General features: G+C 43.8%; 1 protein-coding gene across 1 annotated transcript in view; it reads right to left on the reverse strand.

Moving 5' to 3' along the window:
* Positions 1-19748, reverse strand: part of LOC113406059 (WW domain-binding protein 4-like) — a 126404-nt gene extending 106656 nt beyond the window's left edge. The window contains exon 1 of the mRNA XM_026648305.2: positions 19634-19748. Coding sequence (XP_026504090.2) covers positions 19634-19748 — 115 coding nt within the window. The remainder of the gene's footprint in view (positions 1-19633) is intronic.
* Positions 19749-20112: the final 364 nt, after the last annotated feature.

Raw genomic sequence — 20112 nt, forward strand, 5'->3', positions numbered from 1 at the left:
AATCTGCTTTCTTTCCCCAACACTCAAGGACGGATTGTTAACCTAATCCACATCTACCTGAGCATGTCTGATCTATTTTCATACTGCTAACCTTCTCCCTGGATGAGGAAGAACACAAGTACAAGCTATCCATGCAGAAGGTACCGTATATACTCGTTAGGGTGACCAGACAGCAAATGTGAAAAATCAGGACAGGGGGTGGGGATAATAGGAGCCTATATAAGAAAAAGACCCCAAAATCGGGACTGTCCCTATAAAATCAGGACATCTGGTCACCCTAATACTCGTTCATTAGCCCATTCGTTTATAAGCCGACCCCCCCCAAGATGGTTATGTAAAAATAGCAAAAACTGTATGACCCTTTCATAAGCCGACCCTATATTTCAGGGGTTGGCAAACTTTGGCTCCCGGCTGTCAGGGTAAGCTGCTGGCGGGTCGGGACATTTTGTTCGGTTCACTGTTCCCAGCCAATGAGAGCTGCGGAAAGCCCCTTTGGCTGGGAATGGCGAGCCGCGGCCACAGGGAGCTGAGGGGCTCCATGCCTGCAGACGCTCCTAGTAAACAAAACGACAATGTATTAGATATTCAATTAAATGATTCCATAGAGTTTAAAATCATCAGATTTTGGTGTAGACCAGTTTATAAGCCGACCCCCGCTCTTTGATGCGTCACTTTTTTACCAAAAATATTTGACTTATGAACAAGTATATACGATACATAAAAGTTCAGAACAATTACACAAAACTATAACTGAAATGTACAGATATAGCCACCTATCAAGTCCAACTTTCTTTCTACATCATTTTCATAAAAATAATTGTGGAACTCTTTCAAATAATATAGTAACCATAGCTAATCCGAGAAAGATTATAAGCTTTGTGGTCTAATAACCATGTCTTTGAACCAGTAATAAAACTCAATTTATAAACTTACCAAGTTATGAATTTAGGTCTTGATTCAGGAAAGCAACCTGAAATAGGAAAGCACTTGATGCACTTGGGGCCTGAGTGACAACAAGGAACAAGATTATCCCTAAAAAACAAAAATGAACACACAGCCATCTCAAATTTCTTTTTATTAAAAAAGCAGGTGGGATGGGAACAATGATTAAAGGGTGTGTATAGGGGGCAGACCGAGAGGGGGGGCAAGGTTGTCGCAAGGATCACAGACCTGGCAAAAAAATAAAAAATTGAGCTGGGTAGCTGAAGGGAATACTTCAAGCACTCTTACCAAAGCTGCTCCCAGATTATGATAGGCACCCCATTTTTTTCAGACCACTTTAAGCACTGGATGGGGAGGAGGGGGAACGGACGGACAGTAGACACCACCTTCGAGCAAAAAGATGACTGATTCAGTATGTTCTTTTCTGTTTTACTTTTTTTCTACTCTTTTTATGTTTTCTTTGTCCTCTGAAATACTAATTTCTTTGAAATTACAGGTATTTCCCTTTTAGGTAATAAAAGAAGGAGTTCTATGTATTTTTGTTAAAAATACGCATAGTTAAACATCTTTATTGTACACTAAATTAAAGTTAATGAATGTTTTTAGAAGTCATTGCTAAATATTTTCCCGAAAGGAGGGCATTCAGGAAGTCAGACTCTGAAAACTTCCACTCCCTTATCTACCAACGTTTCATATCAACCTACATTGTTGCTGGTACTGTTCAGTACTGTGTGCCTTTCCCTATGTTACCTTTCATTCTTGTTTCTACAGGCTTTTGTAGATCAAGTATTTCTTCTCATGAAAGGTAATGAGCTTCTCCCATTGTTATTTTGAAGCAGTATAAATGTTTTGTGTATAATCCCTGGTGAATTTCATATGGTATGTTGTTTGATCATCTCTCTTCTCTTGCCCCTGCCCTCATTAAAAACCCTAGCAGGAATGGTATGGTGCTGGATCTTTAAAACCCTAAAAATATTTGGATTCCACAATACTAACTAGCATAGTCCACTCATCTACATAGGTCACCTTCCAAAAATCTTTCAAAAGAATCTGACCCCAAATATTTAATTCCAATGGAGACTCATGATATCTGAAAATAGGTAGGCAAAATAGAGGCACAGAAGCATGTTAAGAACCTTGTTTACAGAGCAGCAAATAGAGATCCTACTACATCTGTTTCAAAACAGGGAAGGCAAATCCTTTCCTGCTTATTTTGAGGAGCTTCCACTGTTTGAATTCCTGTGGTAAAATAAGAGGACCAATGTACACGGAAGAATATTGAGTACTTCAGTCACAACCTATATGAAAAAACTTAAGTGAGACTTGTTAGAGCAAATAAGGTTAAATGAATAAAGCTTCAGATACATCTGTGAAAAGACAGGAGTTTTAGCTAAGTAATAGATTAGAAGAGGAAACATGTATTATTCCCACCAAATTACTGGACAGCCCTGTTAATATGTTCAAGGAAAAAATCAGCTGTGTCTCATTGTTAACTATAGTGTTAATTTAAAATTAAACACATTTTAGGTGTTTTGCTGGATCAGGGCCAGAATGCTCAGCTCATGGCAGGAGCAAATCCCTGTTGAGCCAAAGCCACTTAATAAGGACACTGTGATAAGTGTTGAAGCTGTCCTTTTTCATGGTTAAACTTGTGATATTTCTTAAAGCAAAAACAGCAAATACTTTCTAAAAGAAAAGTGATTTGGTTGGTCTGTGATTCTTGTCTGAAGGGTTGAATTAGTGAACTCAGCTTAAAGAAACAAATGAATAGAACTTTCCCCCTATGCATTTCATTTGTACTGTTTGAGTTGGCCCAGTTGAATGATGATAAATGGCAGGGGGACAAGGTGGGTGACGTAAAAGATATACTTCGCCTTGTCTATCTAATATCCTGGGACCAACACAGCTACATGTAAATGGCAGGGTCTTATTTATCGTATATTGTCCATTTCACTGAAGTTAATCCATTCACTGCTGCTAAAAGCACACTGTACAGATCTGATTCATCAGAATTAATGTATTTATACATTATAAACATATCTTTCTCATTCTTTCATTTCCGAGGCACATCATAGACCTATAAAATGAGACCTCTAATATAGGAATGCACAGAATACCCCTTGCCTTGGCCAAAAAACCCAGAGTTGAAATTTCATATGTGTGGCATGTATAATGCCTAGGCCACATTATGGTATCTGAGTGAGAAATTACCTGGTTTTATATTTTTTATTTATTGGTTTGTTCTTAACATGTCACTTCATATTTAATGGAAGTAAATATGTAAGACAGACTCTGGATGAAACAGAATTAATGGAGTCCTCTCTAGAAAGGAAAGGTGGTTAAGAATTATCACAGGCGGGCAAGCAAGAGACATGCCTAAGGCAGTCCCATGTGTTCAAGGCAGAGAAACAGCCTTGAAACAGTTGTGGGCCCGAAATTCCATCTGTAATAACTGTGCCAGTTAAAAAGATTTGGCTAGCTCCTTCTCTAACTTGGCAGCAGTGGAGTCAGAGGGAAGACGTGGGGGTTGCATAGTTAAACTGTAGAGCTGATTATCTTAAATTCCAAATGCTGTATTTTAAGTTTCTGTAAAGGGTATTTTTTGAGATGCTAAAAATTAAAAATAGCAGGGTAAAGGTGTTTGTATAAAATAATTCTTGTTTTGCAGTACAATAAGCCTTGTTGCTTCTTGCGGTCTGAATAAATTCACTGTTATGGGCATTTCAGCATCTTTGTATATGACATGCATTGCACTACAGGGGAGGTTCATAAGATTAAATGACAGGATTATAAAATTATTTGAAGTCATATTAACAATTGTCCATATCACTTTTTGGAGGTATTTGGGCACACTCTTTGAGCTGACAGGCAAGAGAAAAAATATCACCTGAGGCCAGTTTTTTAAAAATGACAAATTTCAGCATAAAACAGCTTGCTTTAGTGCTAAAAAGGGTTAAATATGAGGGCAACAGGTACAGGCAGATGTAGGTATGTGATATGTCTGACTGTTTTGCAAGGTGCTATAAATATTGGCTCCATGTAATCTGATACCAGGGTAGGACTGGCAAACTCATGAAGGAAAGTAGATAGCAATGTAAAAGAACTGGAATTTCAGGTCTAGCTGAGTAATCGCAGTCTGCTCCAGAGTAAGGTTGAGACCATTCATATTGCTCACAGATGACAGCAAATGAGAGGCAAAAAAGAGGAATATTCCCGAGTCTGCACTATTGTCATATCAATCCCTTAGGGTCTCAGCAAAGGTAAGATCATTTACATTTCTGAGACCTGCAGAGGTCTCTTAGGGAACTCTATGGTGGATGAAAGTATGTCAGAGGCCTACAAAATATCAAGATGTGAATAGCATGGTTGGGAGTGGGGGACGAGGTTGGCCAAGAGGACAGGGTTTTATTAATGCGGAAACTATACAACTTTTGCTCAGAATAGTTTGTACCTATTTTTTTTTAAATGGTGTATGTAAGTGAAAACAAAAGCTTGAATGCATGATACTGTATTTACAGTGAATCTGCATACATAATATTAATGTGAATGTACATTGCAGAATAAAATGCTAAACTCCTAAGAATAATTTATTTTGTTCAACAGCATGCTCTTGGTAATCAGTTAGAATGCATCAGCAAAACAATAAAAGGAAAAAAGAAATTGAGATAGCAGGAAGAAAAGGCCATTAAGATGCAAAACACTCAATCAAATAAGTTGATGATTTTACAGGCTTGTCTTTCTTCATACATAGAATGGATGATTATTGAGCTTGGAGGTATGGCACCTAGGCTTAGTTCCAGTTTGAAATAAATATTCCCCCTTCTGTTAAGCTGTGGCTGTTCTAGAATTACCTAGGCCTGAGCAGCAAAGATTGCCCTGAATGAGAAACTTTTGATTTGACCTCTGGAGGTAGATTTCTATAGCTGCCTACAGGTGGTAAAAATTTGTTTTACGAGTTTGTGTGCCTGGTAACTTTATGGGGCAGTTGGCAGTTTTACCAGAATTTGGTGGAGGCTGGCTACCAGTAACTTGTGAAGTTTTTTACCTGACCAGAATAACTAACACTGTCCTATCCCAGCTCCTGATTCTGATCTATGATTTACTCCCTTTTAAGTTTAAAATATAACTCTCTATTCAGAAAGGATCACAGTTTTATGTATCTTGTTATTTTAGGAAACAAGATTTCCCCTGAACTCTATTTATCAGATGATACTTTTTACCAATGAGTTAATTATCTCAGGCTCCAGTTCTTCAAACCCCACTGGCATACCCCTTCCCATTGAAGGCAGTGTGATTTGACATGGCTCCAAGCATCTGCTTGCATGTTGCTTCTTGCAGTATGAGGGCTTGATTTCTTAACAGCATATCAGTATTTAATCTTCCTAGTTAAAACATGTGCCATTAAACACCAAAACTATTTGCAAGTGCCTTTATTGTATTAAACAGATGAGAATGTATTGACTCCTTTTGTATTCCAAAAATTAAAGCATTTGGTTTACATTAATTCTTAAACTAGTTCTGGGATTTTAACAACTCACATTCAATAAATCAATCCTTGTCACTAGATTTTGTTTAGCCAGATTTTAAAAAGGCAATTAACTCTTAATATTAAGAACTCTTGCAATGTACTTTATTTATTTATGTTATGCTGACAGTATGCTCAACTTTTTACTCACTATGGTACGATACACAAAGATAGTCCCTGTCTCAGAAGTTTACAATATAGAAAATAAGGTACACTGGATATTCTAGAGGAGGGAATAAATTAGTGGTATCTATTTTCCTCTCTTTATATAATTATTACTAAAGACTTACCTACTCTGTTTTTTACTGAGGCGAAGGATTTGAACACAAAATCTTGTGGCTTGCTGAACTGCAATAGGTATTTTATCCCATGTAATTGGAAAAATTGCCATTCCAGATCAGACTCCATCTGTCCTGCCTTGGCAGTAGGCAAACCAACTGTTTCAGAGGAAAATGCAAGAGTCCCCAAGTGGGCAGTTATTTGGGGGGGGGGGGGGGAATCCTGCCTGTCTGAGAAGCTTGTTTGAAATTCATATCTATGAGAGTTTGGCTTGTGCCATGAAGCATGATGGTTTATGTCAATTCCAAACTTGTTTCTTTTTTTAAATCATATCTACTGTAACTTTGGACCAGGGTCACCCAATGAAATTAATAGGCAGCAGGTTTAAAACAAACAAAGGAAGTACTTCCTCACATAACGCATAGTCAACCTGTGGAACTCGTTGCCAGGGGATGTTGTGAAGGCCAAAACTATAACTTGGTTCAAAAAACAATTAGATAAGTTAATGGAGGATAGGTCCCTCAATAGCTATTAGCTAAGTTGGTCAAGGATAACCCCTGGGTGTCCCTAAGCCTTTGGCTGCCAGATGCTGGGACTGGACAACGGGATGGATAACTTGATGATCGCCCTGTTCTGTTCATTTCCTGGCATTGGCCACTGTCGGAAGACAGGTTACTGGGCTAGATGGACCATTGGTCTGACCCAGTATGGCTATTCTTAGGCTCCAATTACCCATGTAGATGTCACTAATACTTTCCTAAACTCTTGGTCTCTAATGTGTCTGTGCCAATGAGTTCCACCAGTGCCTTATAGGCTGAATTTTAATATTTTTTTTTTGTCACTGTTAAATTTGCTGACTTTCAATTCAATTCAATGTCTGTCTGTTCTTGTATTATAAGAAGGGGTAAATAGGAGCACCTTATTTTCCTTCTCCATACCAGTTATATATAATAAAATGGAGGCAAGCTCCTGTGAAGCATAGTCTAAGAATGATAAAGATTCAGTGGTTATGAGGATGAGAGGAGAGACCAGGATAAACCCAGAGATATTCTGAGAGGGACTGAGGGTACCAGTCAGTGACCAATGAAACAGAATTGTAAGGAGAGGTCAGGAAAACCAGCGGAGACAGCATAGTTGTGGGGTAAATTTTCAAAAGTGCCTAAGGCCTGATACACAGAATTGGTACCATTATAATTATGTTGGTTAGCAGTGTGATTTTTGTTGTTGTTGTTAATTAAATAATTTTACTGGTATCACTTATTCCCTGCCCCATAAGGAATAAGCACTTTTATATTGGCATAAATGTGTACACATTTATGTGTGTGTATACGGCTTTAACTGTATTGGTTTAATTAAAGTGGTACAAATTTCATGGATAGAAAGACTTAGGAGCTCAAGTCCCATTTTCAAAAGTGACTTGGGCATGTATGTTCCTAAGTCACTTCTGTGCTTTTGAAAATTTGCCCCTTCTGTTTCATACTTCGAACTCACAAATTTCAGACTAAGTCATCTGGCCCATAATTGCCATCTGAACAACTCTATCAAAGTACTTTGCAAAGTCAGATAACCATTTAACTTGTAAATCAACACTTCTGTGTTGTTTTGAGGTTACCTCAACCCCTTTACCCGCCACCCCTCAGCCTTTTCAACAGATTGCAGCAAAAGGGAGTGAAGGAATTAAAGTCAGAAAAAGGTTATAGCATAAACAAGGTTTTATTCCTTATTGTTAATACTCCGGAAGGGAATCCTGCCTAATATTAAATATTCAGATTAACAAAGACTGCCATTAATGGAAAGATATTCATGGAAGGTTTGATTACCTGGTGCCAACAGGAACTTTTTATGACCTGTGACCATGCTGCCTGGAATCCTGTAGAGTATGTAGTTGTTAGCTGAATGTTATGCCAAGGGATTCGGTCCATTTTTTTATCAAGTTTTAAATAAAAATGTTACTTTTTTTGATAAAACAGAATAACCTGACCGATTTCTGTCCTTCTCTCTGCACTAAAGTGAGCCTATAGTCCCTGGCAATGCAGCCTGGTTTCAAACCAGGCTGTGGAACAGATACTATATTGATGTCAGTGGTGTTCAAGCTTCTTTAGTTACGAACAAAGAAAAGGCCACTCAGGTTACAGCTGTCAGATCTGCTGCTATTGTAACTATTTATCCTGAAGTAACTCAGAAATCTTGTGCAGGTGAGCAGAGTTGGTTCTTCTTTTCCTCACTGGTAGACACTGAGAATAGCTGAGGGTAATTGCTTGTTCTTCTTGCATGTGAGTTTCTACAGTCTTCCATCTTGTTAGCACCTGCTCCATGTGTACAGTGCCTAAAGACACTTGGAGAGATCATAAGGCATTTTGGGTTGCTTTGTCTCTGAGCTCTGTGTTTCCTTTTCATCACACTCCGATATTACATTCTCACTACTTTTTCTGACTGAGATATAGTTCTGAATGCCATGAATTAGATCTGGCTCAATCCTGGTAAGACAGAAGTGATGCCTATTGGCAGAAGGAAACATTGACAAGGCCTGGACAGTGGTGTCGTTACCATCTGTGTGTTTGCCTGACTTCAGCCAGGATGGTTTGTGGCCTCTTGTTTCCTAAATTCCCAGGTGACAATGCCCTATCATGTCTTTTTCCCCTCCTCACTCCAAGGAGGGGGTAAAGGCTGAGCAAGTGGCTATTGACTTTTGACAGTTATCCACAACTTTGTCACCTCCAGGCTAGATCAAAATAATGTGCTCTACTTAAGACTACCTTTGAAAACCACTTGGAAACTTTAGGTAATACATAATGCAGCTGTCCCTGTTCTAACTGGATTGAGACATTTTTAGCACATAACACCCAAGCTCAGTTCCACACCAGAAAAATTATGCATGTGCTTACTTTAAACACAAGTATTCCCATTGAAATCAATGGGATTACTTATGTGTTTTAAGGTTAAGCACATGTTTAAATTGTTTTGCTAGATTGGGCCTAGATGCCTATATTTTTCTAGGGTCATTTCCTGGTGTTTGTGATGCTCTGTAAAGCCCTGCATGGGATGGGAACCAGCAGCCTGAGAGAGAGGTCCTCTCTCATCTTGTATTTTGCCACAAGTTTCAACTGGAATGCTCTTGCTGTTAGTCCCAGGAATTGAATGCTCCAAGACTGGTGGCAGAGCTTTCTTAGCAGATGGCCCATGCCTTTGGCACATTTTGCCCTGGGTGTTCTGATGGTGTCTTTTAATAGGCTTCAGAGCACAGTGTTAAGAGTAGTTATTTTCTTAAGTTTTGGTTTTGCTCAATTTGATGGGTGATAACTGCCGCAGTGTGTAGCATTGATGCACTCTCTGCTTCCTATTGATGGTAGCAAGTTGATGTTTTGCATCAGTGCTTGAATGACAAAGCCAGAAGGGCTAGATAGGTTAATAATCATGAACTTTAGCCCTGTTTGGGAGAGCACTGAATGGCAACAGTGATAGAAACCAGGAATGCCAGTTCTGAAGGGATCTCTTACAAGCTTTACTGAACTGACCAAATTTTGATAAGAATGGCCTCAAGCAGAGAGGTTATGCTGCCAGTCAGTGGGGGTGGGATTTCATGTGGGAGGAAGTTGGAGGGCCTAGTAGGACTCTAGCAAAGGTGTGGAGTCCCAGATTGCTCAGGTCTTCCTACAGGGTCACCAGTGAAAATATATTTCTAGGGTGCAAGTTGGCTAAGCAAATCTTCTGGAAGGCTCATCAAGGAGGTTCAGAGTTATTGAGACACAGCAGAAGAAGTAGAAGAGGATTTCCAGGGAGACAGAGGGTGTTTAGTCATGTATAGTTCAATTTTAGATAAGAATTAGTAAGTGGTTATTCATTTTTCATTAGTTTATTGTATATAAAGTTCTGTTTTTACTTGCTACCCTGGTAAGTTAGCCTGTAGTTTTGAGTGTTAGAAATAAGTTTATTGGTATCATGTTTTTCTCCCTTTTCTTGGGACTAATTGCATGCGGTTGGGCTTATAAAGTGGGAACTGCTGTGTGTGTTAATACAATTTTCATGCTTTGTTAAGGTTGTAACTGATTCATATACATCCTTGAGCTTTAGGAACCACCTGTTTTCCACCCAGTATCGCAAAAGAAGCAACAGTGAAACATTTCCCCATGAATAGTACTGACAGTTCACGAAGCGCTCAATGTTTATAACAGCAAAGAGGCCAAAGACCATTGAAATAAACACACAGGCCATGTCCACACTACAAACTTATGTGGGCCTAAGCTACACTGACATAAAACTGCCGCAGTTAATTCATTCCTTGTGCGTGTGTATACTTGGCTCCTTGTGCTGGCAGTGTGCATACTCATCAGGAGTGCTTAGAATCATAGAATCTCAGGGTTGGAAGGGACCTTAGGAGGTCATCTAGTCCAACCATCTGCTCAAAGGGGGAGGGATAGCTCAGTGGTTTGAGCATTGACCTGCTAAACCCAGGGTTGTGAGTTCAATCCTCAAGGGGGCCATTTAGGGATCTGGGGCAAAAATCAGTACTTGGTCCTGCTAGTGAAGGCAGGGGGCTGGATTCGATGACCTTTCGAGGTCCCTTCCAGCTCTATGAGATAGGTATATCTCCATATATTATTAAAGCAGGACCAATCCCCAACTAAATCATCCATCAGCTTGTACTGATGCAGAGTGCAGTGCACTGTGGGTAGTATCCCACCATGCAACTCACCACTATCCATAAGTGTCTCTTGGAAAGATTTTGCAATGCCTGATGGGGCTGATGCGAGTCGCACAGGGGTGACTGGGCACGTAGGGTCAACTTCCCATAATGTAGTGTTTTCCATCTCATAATTTCATCTGCATCCCATAATGTTCATGTCTTCTTTTCAAAATCCCACAAACCCACGTGGCCCCTCTCACTGTCCACCATCTCTGACAGAAGCATGGAGCCTGCACCGCTCTGCATTGTTTGCTTTCAGAACTGCTCAGCACCAGCCAGCATATGTTGTGAACTAATAAAGATTAATTATGTTCCAAAAAATAGAATTTTATTTCTATTTCTATTTATTTCAGGCAATTCATAAAAAACATGTAAAACTTAATCAAACTTAATACATTAAGCGAACAGAACTTATGAAGGAGAAAGAACAGTCATATTCATTTCAGGTTACACATACACCAACCGTGACTTTCATAGGTCAGTGTATGTGAAGCTGTGTTTGTCTTTAATGTCCCCTGGGGTGGAGTGGTAAGGGCAGTACACTGACCTCTGATGCCAGGTGAAATGTTTGGGGGTGGGGGGGCAACTATAGGGAGGTCCTGATACTGAGTTTTCAATGGGATCTAGGGAGAGGTGAGCATGGGATTGTTGAATTTACAGGTCCACCAGAGTCTGCATCAAGGGATTTGCTGCCTGAGAAGTGCAAACATCTCCTACAGTACGTCCCTCTTCTTTTCCTGCACCTTTCTCCTCTCCACTCTGTCTTTCTCCAGTGTCTACAATGGTGACCCTCTAGGCCCTGTGCTCATTCTGTGATGCAGCACTGGCTTGCAGAATCTCCTGGAACATGTTATCCTGAGTCCTCTTCTTTCTCCTCCATATTTGGCTCAGGCATTCCACATGTGTAGAGGGGGAGACCCTATAGGCCGCAATGGCAGCAGCTGCAGATATAACACACAGAGGTACCATTGTCAGTGTATTCACAACAGAAATCGAAACTTAAGATGCTGAGTGAATTCACTCCCCTTGCTCCACACAAGTTATAAGTACTACATTCTTTCTTTTTGCTTGGGATCGATTGAGTATGGCACCAGTCACAGCACCAGCTCTGGTGAGTGTAGCCCTCCCAGGGTTGAGGAAATGAGGAGGAAGTAGCTCGGTTTCATGTTTCTAGTTGTAGAAGGCAACAGAACTGAATACCGGCACAGTTTTCTACAGGTGGTGGTGATTTTAGCTGATATTTCACTCCTGAGGGTAACAGAGGCATTGAGAGCACAACTTGTACTGGCATCCCAATGCTGCCCCAGGTCTGTATGCTGCTAGCCTGAATGGCATGGGAAAGTGTCCTACTGTGGCAGAAGAAATAAGGCAGCCCTCCCCAGAAACTTTCAGCAGAGGGTTGCAGACTACCTCCTTGAAAGTTTCATCGAGATCTCTATGGAGGATTCACAGGACATCCCGGTACACATACGTAAACTGATTCCCGTGGCTTCCACTGTCTAACCCTGGAGGAGACTAAAAAAGCAGATAGCAACTCTATCTCTCTTGGTTGTTGTTCTACAGTGGTTCTCAACCTTTTGTACTGGTGACCCCTTTCACATAGCAAGCCTCTGAGTGTGACCCCCCCCTATAAATTAAAATCACTTTTTTATATATTTAACACCATTATAAAGCTGGAGCCAAAGTGGGGTTTGGGTTGGAGGCTGATAGCTCACGACCCCCATGTAATAACCTCGCAGCCCCCTGAGGGGTCCCGACCCCCAGTTTGAAAACCCCTGTTCTTCTACCTCTACTAGCACAAGTCAAGATGAGTAAATCAACATATGTATCCTGCTACTTTGGGGTGGCATCCCTGTAATTTCAAAATAAACTGCATACTTACTGGAGGTTCCTTCCCCTGCATTGGGCTCTCTTGTGTTCAACTTGCAGTACTGGCTGGACTGAGGTGGAGTCAAAAAACAGATCTTGGCTTGTTGCATAGCTGGATCCCATGGTTGCCTGTTTCCCATACTCCTCCTCACTGATTACGGCAGGGGCCTGTGACTTGAGCTCCTTGGTAGTATCCTTGATGCTATTGGGGGTGGTGATAGGGTCTCCACTGAGGTTGACATGCAGTTCTTTGTAAAAGTGGCAGATCTGTGACTGTGGATCAATTGTTGGCCTCCTTGGCGTTCTTGTGGTTGCTGCAGCTCCTTTGCTTTCATGTGGCACTGCTGCTGGTCCCTGTCATAGCGCTTCTCCTGCATTGCCCGAGCAATCTGCTTGTAGAGATGTCTGTTTCTATGTCTGGTTCAGAGCTGAGCCTGTGCAGCATCTTCTCCCCACAGGCCCAGGAGATCCAATATCTCCTGTGTACTCTAGGCAGAAGTGCATCTGGAGAGTGTAGTTGGCATGGTCAGCTGAGCAGTTGCACTCAACAATGGACCGGAGAGCTGCTAGGTGTGCTCACCAAGCTGGGCAATCAGGAAAAGCAATTTAAAAAATTTGCAGGGCTTTAAAGGGGAGGAGGGCTTCTAGTCTATGTGACCCAGGAAGCAGAGTTCACAGTGGTGAACAGAGAGCTCAGTGTAGGGTATTGTGGCACAGCTTCTGGAGGCCAGTAATGGTCGATGTCGGTAAAGCAGGGTCTACACTCTCACGGTGTCGACCTAACTACATCGACCATGACTCTAGGCCACTCAGGGAGGTGGTGTTATTAAGTTGGCACAGCGAGGCACTTACATCGGCAGGAGCCAAATTTAAGTGAGACACATGCACAGTTAAGTTGATGTAAGCTGCCTTGCATTGACCTAACTTTGTAGTGAGGACCAGGCTAAAGTTTCATGAACTTCAGTGGGTTTCGGATTAGGCTCATAGTGTTTTGGTTATGTGACTGTTTCTTCTAATACAGGGGTTCCCAAGCTTGGTTCGCGGCTTGTTCAAAGTAATCCCCTGGTGGGCCGCGAGATGCTTTGTTTACCTGAACGTCCGCAGGTACGGCCGCTCGCAGCTTCCAGTGGCCGCGGTTCGCTGTTCCTGGCCAATGGGAGCTGCGGGAAGTGGCGCAGGCCAGGCCACCGCTTCCCGCAGCTCCCATTGGCCGGGAACAGAGAACCGCGGCCACTGGGAGGTGTGAGCGGCCAGACTTGCGGACACTCAGGTAAACAAAGCATCTCGTGGCCCACCAGTGGCTTACCCTGAACAAGCTGCAAACCAAGTTTGGGAACCCCTGCTCTAATATGAACAAAAACAAATCACTTTGTTTGACATCTACATTCTGTTTCTCATTTTATAACAATCTATCATAAAACTATGTGCCTTTGTAGTCTGATTGATGTAATATCTAAAAACCTATTTCAAACGTATATTAAAGCTTGGTTCCTATATGTGCAACTTCATGTCCCACTAATGTCAGTGGTTCTCTGATCAGTTGTAAGAGTCCACCTCCATTAATCCCTTTGGAGGATCGGGGCATAATTTGATAAACGTCTTACTACTGTTGCAGCCATAAGTCTATAATTCATATCAAATGCATAACAATGTAGACTGTGACATTATATAATGTCTGAGGATGATGGTCAGAGCTCTTAAAAAAAAAACAAACAAACAAAAAAACCACCCCTCTACACACAGCTCGTGCCTCCCTTGTCACATTCCCGATTCTCCCTTTTGAGGCCCGCCCTATAGTTTGAGAACTGCTGGACTAGTGAATAAACAGGGAACCTGGAATCAGGTTATACTCCTGGCTCTGCCTCCAGTTCTCTTTGTGACCTTGAGTGAGTTACTTAATAACTCTGCCCTTCCATTTCCTCATTTGTAAAAATGGAGACAGTAGTATTTGCTGTACAGTACTGTGCAGCTTTAAATGTTTGCAGAATGCTTTATTTATCATTGGATGAAAGGAAGTTTCAGAAGTGAAAAGTATTGTTAAAGTACTGAAGTATCTTTAGCACTCCACAGGGCAGGATGTGTCTGAGGGTATGTCTACACTACGAGACTAGTTCGATTTTACTTAAATCGAATATGTGGAATCGATATTAAAGTCCAACGTGTGTATCCACACTAAGGACAGTAATTCGACTTTGTGAGTCCACACTAACGGGGCAAGCGTCGACATTGGAAGCGGTGCACTGTGGGCAGCTATCCCACAGTTCCCGCAGTCCCCGCTTCCCATTGGAATTCTGGGTCGAGCCCCCAGTGCCTGCTGGGGAAAAAAATGTGTAGAGGGTGGTTTTGGGTAACTGTTGTCATCCAACCGTCACTCCCGCCTTCCCTCCCTGAAAGCGCCGGCGGGCAATCAGTTTGCGCACTTTTCTGGTGAGTGACAGCGTGGACGCCACAGCACTGCGAGCATGGAGCCCGCTGCGACCATCGCTGCAGTTATGGCCGTTGTCAACACCTCGCACCTTATCATCCACCTTTTCCAGAGGCAGATGCTGAGAAATCGGGCGAGGAGGCTACGGCAGCGCGGTGAGGACATGAAGTCTGAGAGTGGCACAGACCTCTCACAAAGCACGGGACCCCGCGCCGTGAACATCATGGTGGCAATGGGTCACGTTGATGCTGTGGAATGGCGATTCTGGGCCCGGGAAACAAGCACGGACTGGTGGGACCGCATAGTGCTGCAGGTCTGGGATGAATCACAGTGGCTGCGAAACTTTCGGATGCGGAAGGGAACTTTCCTGGAACTTTGTGAGCTACTGTCCCCTGCCCTGAAGCGCAAGGACACCCGGATGCGAGCAGCCCTGACTGTCCAGAAGCGAGTGGCCATAGCCCTCTGGAAGCTTGCAACGCCAGACAGCTACCGGTCAGTCGCGAACCACTTTGGCGTGGGCAAATCTACCGTGGGGGTTGCTGTGATGCAAGTAGCCAACGCAATCGTTAAGCTACTGCTGTCAAAGGTAGTGACCCTTGGAAACGTGCAGGTCATCATAGATGGCTTTGCCGCTATGGGATTCCCAAACTGTGGTGGGGCTATAGATGGAACTCACATCCCTATTCTGGGACCGGACCACCAGGCCAGCCAGTACATTAACCTAAAGGGCTACTTTTCAATGGTGCTGCAAGCACTGGTGGACCATAGGGGACGTTTTACCAACATCAACGTCGGATGGCCAGGCAAGGTTCATGACGCTCATGTTTTCAGGAACTCTGGTCTGTTTAGACGGCTGCAGGAAGGTATTTACTTCCCAGACCACAAAATAACTGTTGGGGATGTGGAGATGCCTACAGTGATCCTCGGGGACCCAGCCTACCCGCTAATGCCCTGGCTCATGAAGCCCTATACAGGCGCCCTGGACACTGAAAAAGAACTGTTCAACTACCGTCTGAGCAAATGCAGAATGGTGGTGGAGTGTGCTTTTGGCCGTCTCAAGGGGAGATGGAGAAGCTTACTGACTCGCTCTGATCTCAGCGAAACCAATATCCCCATTGTTATTGCAGCTTGCTGTGTGCTCCACAATCTCTGTGAGAGCAAGGGGGAGACCTTTATGATGGGGTGGGAGGTTGAGGCAAATAGCCTGGCTGCTGATTACGCCCAGCCAGACAGCCGTGCGATTAGAAGAGCCCAGCGGGACGCGATGTGCATCCGGGAGGCTTTGAAAGCTAGGTTCCTCAGTGAGCAGGGTAACCTGTGACTATTAACTTTGTTTAAAGAGAAGCTGAACCTGCCCCCGTTTCTTTACCCAGTTTATGTTGACTATCCTCTCCAGCTACATACCCCGTTCACTCCGTCCCCCCCCTTCCAACACACGTTTAAAAATAAAATAAATGGAACTTTGTTAATGAACACCGTTTTCTTTATTACGGGTAAAGTGTTGAAACTGGGATGCAGACTGTGGTGGGGAGCGGGCGTAGTGATGGAAAGGACCGCTGCATAAGATCTCTAACCGCCCTCCCCCGCCACAAACTCACATAGCCTCCCCCCCCCACAGAACATGAAAACCACCTCCAAGACTGACCAGGGTGCCTAGTGACTGCAATGTGTGTGTGACCTGCTGCTGAACCTGCCCCCCTGTCTGTACCCTGGTAAAGGTGACTGTCCTGTCCAATTACCAACCCCCTTTCCCCCCTTCAAACACACTCTCCTCTAAAAGAACATGATGGAAACAGTAATTAACAGAAACGTATTTTTTATTAGCAACTACACAGTTAGGGGATGAAACTGGGCCGGGGGCTTGGGTGAGGCAGGAAGGAAAGGACTTATCAAATTTTGGGGAATGAGAGCCTTCTGGTACTTGAGCAGTCTGCAGGGGTGGAGTGATCGTTTTCACGGCCCCTGCCGCCCCTCCTTCTTGGGACTTTGGGTGAGGGGGGGATGGGACTTTGTGGCAGGGGAGGGCGGTTAGAGAGAGACTGCAGCGGGGCTCTGTCCTCCTGCCTCCGGTCCTGCAGAACATCCACAAGGCGCCGGAGCATGTCAGTTTGCTCCCTCATTAGTCCAAGCAGCGTTTGAGTCACCTGCTGGTCTTCCTGCCGCTACCTCTCCTCCCGTTCTATGTGTGATTGATGGATTTGCGACATGTTCTCCCTCCACTGGGTCTGCAGGGCCGCCTCGGCTCGGGAGCAGCCCATAAGTTCTGAGAACATGTCATTCCGTGTCCTTTTCTTTCTCCGCCTAATCTGCGCCAGCCTCTGGGAGGGGGATGCCAGGGTAGATCGGGAGACAGTCGCAGCTGTGGGATGGGAAAAAGGGAGTGAATTCCTCACAAAGATAATTTTTTGTGAACAATGAACATAGTCTTTCTCTGTGAACAAGACCATGCACAGCACCTATCACATGCGCACTCAGGATAAGGTCGAATTTTCGGCCTTCGCATTCAGTGCCTGGGGTCTTGCAGTGCAGATCAGAGAAGCGGGGCAGGACAGCGGAATTCGGGTAGCAGACTGACATGGTAAGCCATAGACTTTTGGCTGCTTAAAAGTTAAATTATAGCAGTGCCCTCCTTTCACGTTCAAAGCAATGCTCCTAGCATTGGCCAGTTCCTGCTGCCGGCAATCCGGCAAGCATGAACTCTGCCCCTGTCCCACCCCCTCGCGGCTGTCTCCGGGAAAGATCCCTGTATGCTACCCCTCTCCTGCCTCCACTGCGTGGCTGTAAAACGCCGGTTACAGTTCTGTAATGGAACAGGCAAGCAGTCCCAACAGTAACATTCCCCTAATTCTAAGCAGGTCACCATGAGTGACATCACTCTGCTGAGGATTTCTGGGACAGAGAAAGACCGCATGCTGCGTGAAAGTCAGCAAAAACCAGGGCCGTATGCCGCCATGCTCTGCAAGGCAATGATCCCAGAGTACTTGATGATAGCCTGGCGCGGAAAAGTTTCCTACCACGGAGGACACAATAAGGCCGCTCTCCCCAGGAACCTCATGCAAAGGCTTTCCAATTACCTCCAGGACAGCTTCGTGGAGATGTCCCATGAGGATTTCAGCTCTATCCCTGGACATACAGACCTTCTTTTCCAGTAGCTGCACTGGCAAGGACTAAAAAGTAGAGCGCCTAGGGCAAACTAATCATCAAAAACCCATTGTTAATATTCCTGTTCTGTTCAAAATAAATGTTTACATGTTTTAAACACTTACCGACTGATCCTTTTCCTGATTCTGGGTCCTGGTTAACGCCTGGGGACGGTTGGTAGGGGATCTCTGTGAGGGTGATGAAGAGATCCTGGCTGTCGGGGAAATCAGCGTTGTAAGCGCTGTCGACTGCCTCGTCCTCCTCATCTCCTTCCTCATCTTCCCCGTCCGCTAACATCTCCGAGGAAGCGGCCGTCGACAATATCCCATCCTCAGAGTCCACGGTCAGTGGTCGGATAGTGGTGGCGGCCGCACCTAGAATGGAATGCAGTGCCTCGTAGAAACGGCATGTCTGGGGCTGGGATCCGGAGCGTCCGTTTGCCTCTTTGGTCTTCTGGTACCCTTGTCTCAGCTCCTTGATTTTCACACGGCACTGCGTTGCAGCCCGGCTGTATACTCTCTCTGTCATGGCTTTTGAGATCTTCTCGTAGATCTTTGCGTTCCGTCTTTTCGATCGCAGCTCCGAAAGCACGGACTCATCGCCCCACACAGCGATCAGATCCAAGAATTCCCGATCAGTCCATGCTGGGGCCCTCTTTCTATTCTGAGATTGCATGGTCACCTCTGCTGGAGAGCTCTGCATCGTTGCCAGTGCTGATGAACTCGCCACGATGTCCAAACAGGAAATGAGATTCAAACTGGCCAGACAGGAAAAGGAATTCAAATTTAGCGCTACTCCCCCCGTTGGGGAGGAGTACAGAAATCTAATTTAAGAGACCTCTATGTCGAACTAAATAGCTTCGTTGTGTGGACGGGTGCAGGATTAATTCGATTTAACGCTGCTAAATTCGACATAACCTCCTAGTGTAGACCAGGCCTGAGTTTGTTCATTTACCCTAATTTAGAACCACTGCTGTTAATATATCTACTTTTTTTCCATTGATAGAAAAATTCAAGTCTGTAGGCCTTGCACACTAACTCAGTGTCTGGACTGTGATGCTTGGAAATTGGTATTGCTGTTCCTTGGTTAGAGAAAGTGCAAACAAAATATTTCATCTTAATGAAAAAGTATTAATTTATCTATTGGGGAAAGTTTAAACTACTGTATATACTCGTTCATTAGCCCATTTGTTTATAAGCCGACCCCCCAAGATGGTTAGGTAAAAATAGCAAAAACTATGACCCTTTCATAAGCTGACCCTATATTTCAGGGGTTGGCAAACTTTGGCTCCCGGCCCGTCAGGGTAAGCCGCTGGCGGGTCGGGATGTTTTGTTTACTTGGAGCATCTGCAGGCACGGAACTCCCAGTGTCCGTGGTTTGCCATTCCCGCAGCTCCCATTGGCTGGGAATGGCAAACCGCAGACACTGCGAGCTGAGGGGCTCAGTGCCTCCAGATGCTCCAAGTAAACAAAACGTCCCGACCCGCCAGCGGCTTACCCTGACGGGCCTGGAGCCAAAGTTTGCTGACCCCTGCTATATTTTAAAAGCTGGCATCACAAGTAACACTCAAAAGTTTTGCTAGAATTATTTTAATGTAATCTAACAAAAAAACTGTTGTTGTTATAATAACAACTGAACAAATATGTATTCCCCTTCAAAATTCGGTCATTTAAAATCAGTAAATGGATATTTAAAACAAGTAACTTAGAAGAATGAGACTTTAAAAAGTCTTAAAATCCTTCAAAGTCTGAATCAGTCTCTGATTCACCAAACAATTCAGTAAACTCGGCTTCAGTCACAGCTGCACCTGCATCGTCATCGTAGATGTCGGCAGTGTCGTCTTCAGAGTCAGATTCCTTCTCAGCATCAGCCTGTTGTGTCATCATCAAATATGGCATCATCTTCTGACCCGTCGAGTGCATTGCTGATACAGCATTTCCTAAATGATTTTTCTACCATTTCCGAGGGAATAGGCACCCACGCGTCCTTGATCCACTGGGCGACCAGATTGATTTCGGGCTTCATAAGATTCCCACCTTTTGTCAACTTCGCCATGCCTGAGCACATCCATTCAAACCACATTTTGCGTAGCCTGTCCTTTAAGGGTTTGTTCAGGCAGACATCAAGCGGTTGTAGAACTGAAGTTAAGCCTCTAGATCTTACAGCCAAAGTAGTTTTCATATTTTTGGCCACATTTTTCACCTCATCCGTCTTGTGTGCCCTGAACATGTCCCAAACGAGCATAGC

This window comes from Terrapene carolina, unplaced genomic scaffold (assembly GCF_002925995.2).
Source record: "Terrapene carolina triunguis isolate 2854851 unplaced genomic scaffold, T_m_triunguis-2.0 Scaffold17, whole genome shotgun sequence".
In the NCBI taxonomy this organism is placed as follows: domain Eukaryota; kingdom Metazoa; phylum Chordata; order Testudines; family Emydidae; genus Terrapene; species Terrapene triunguis.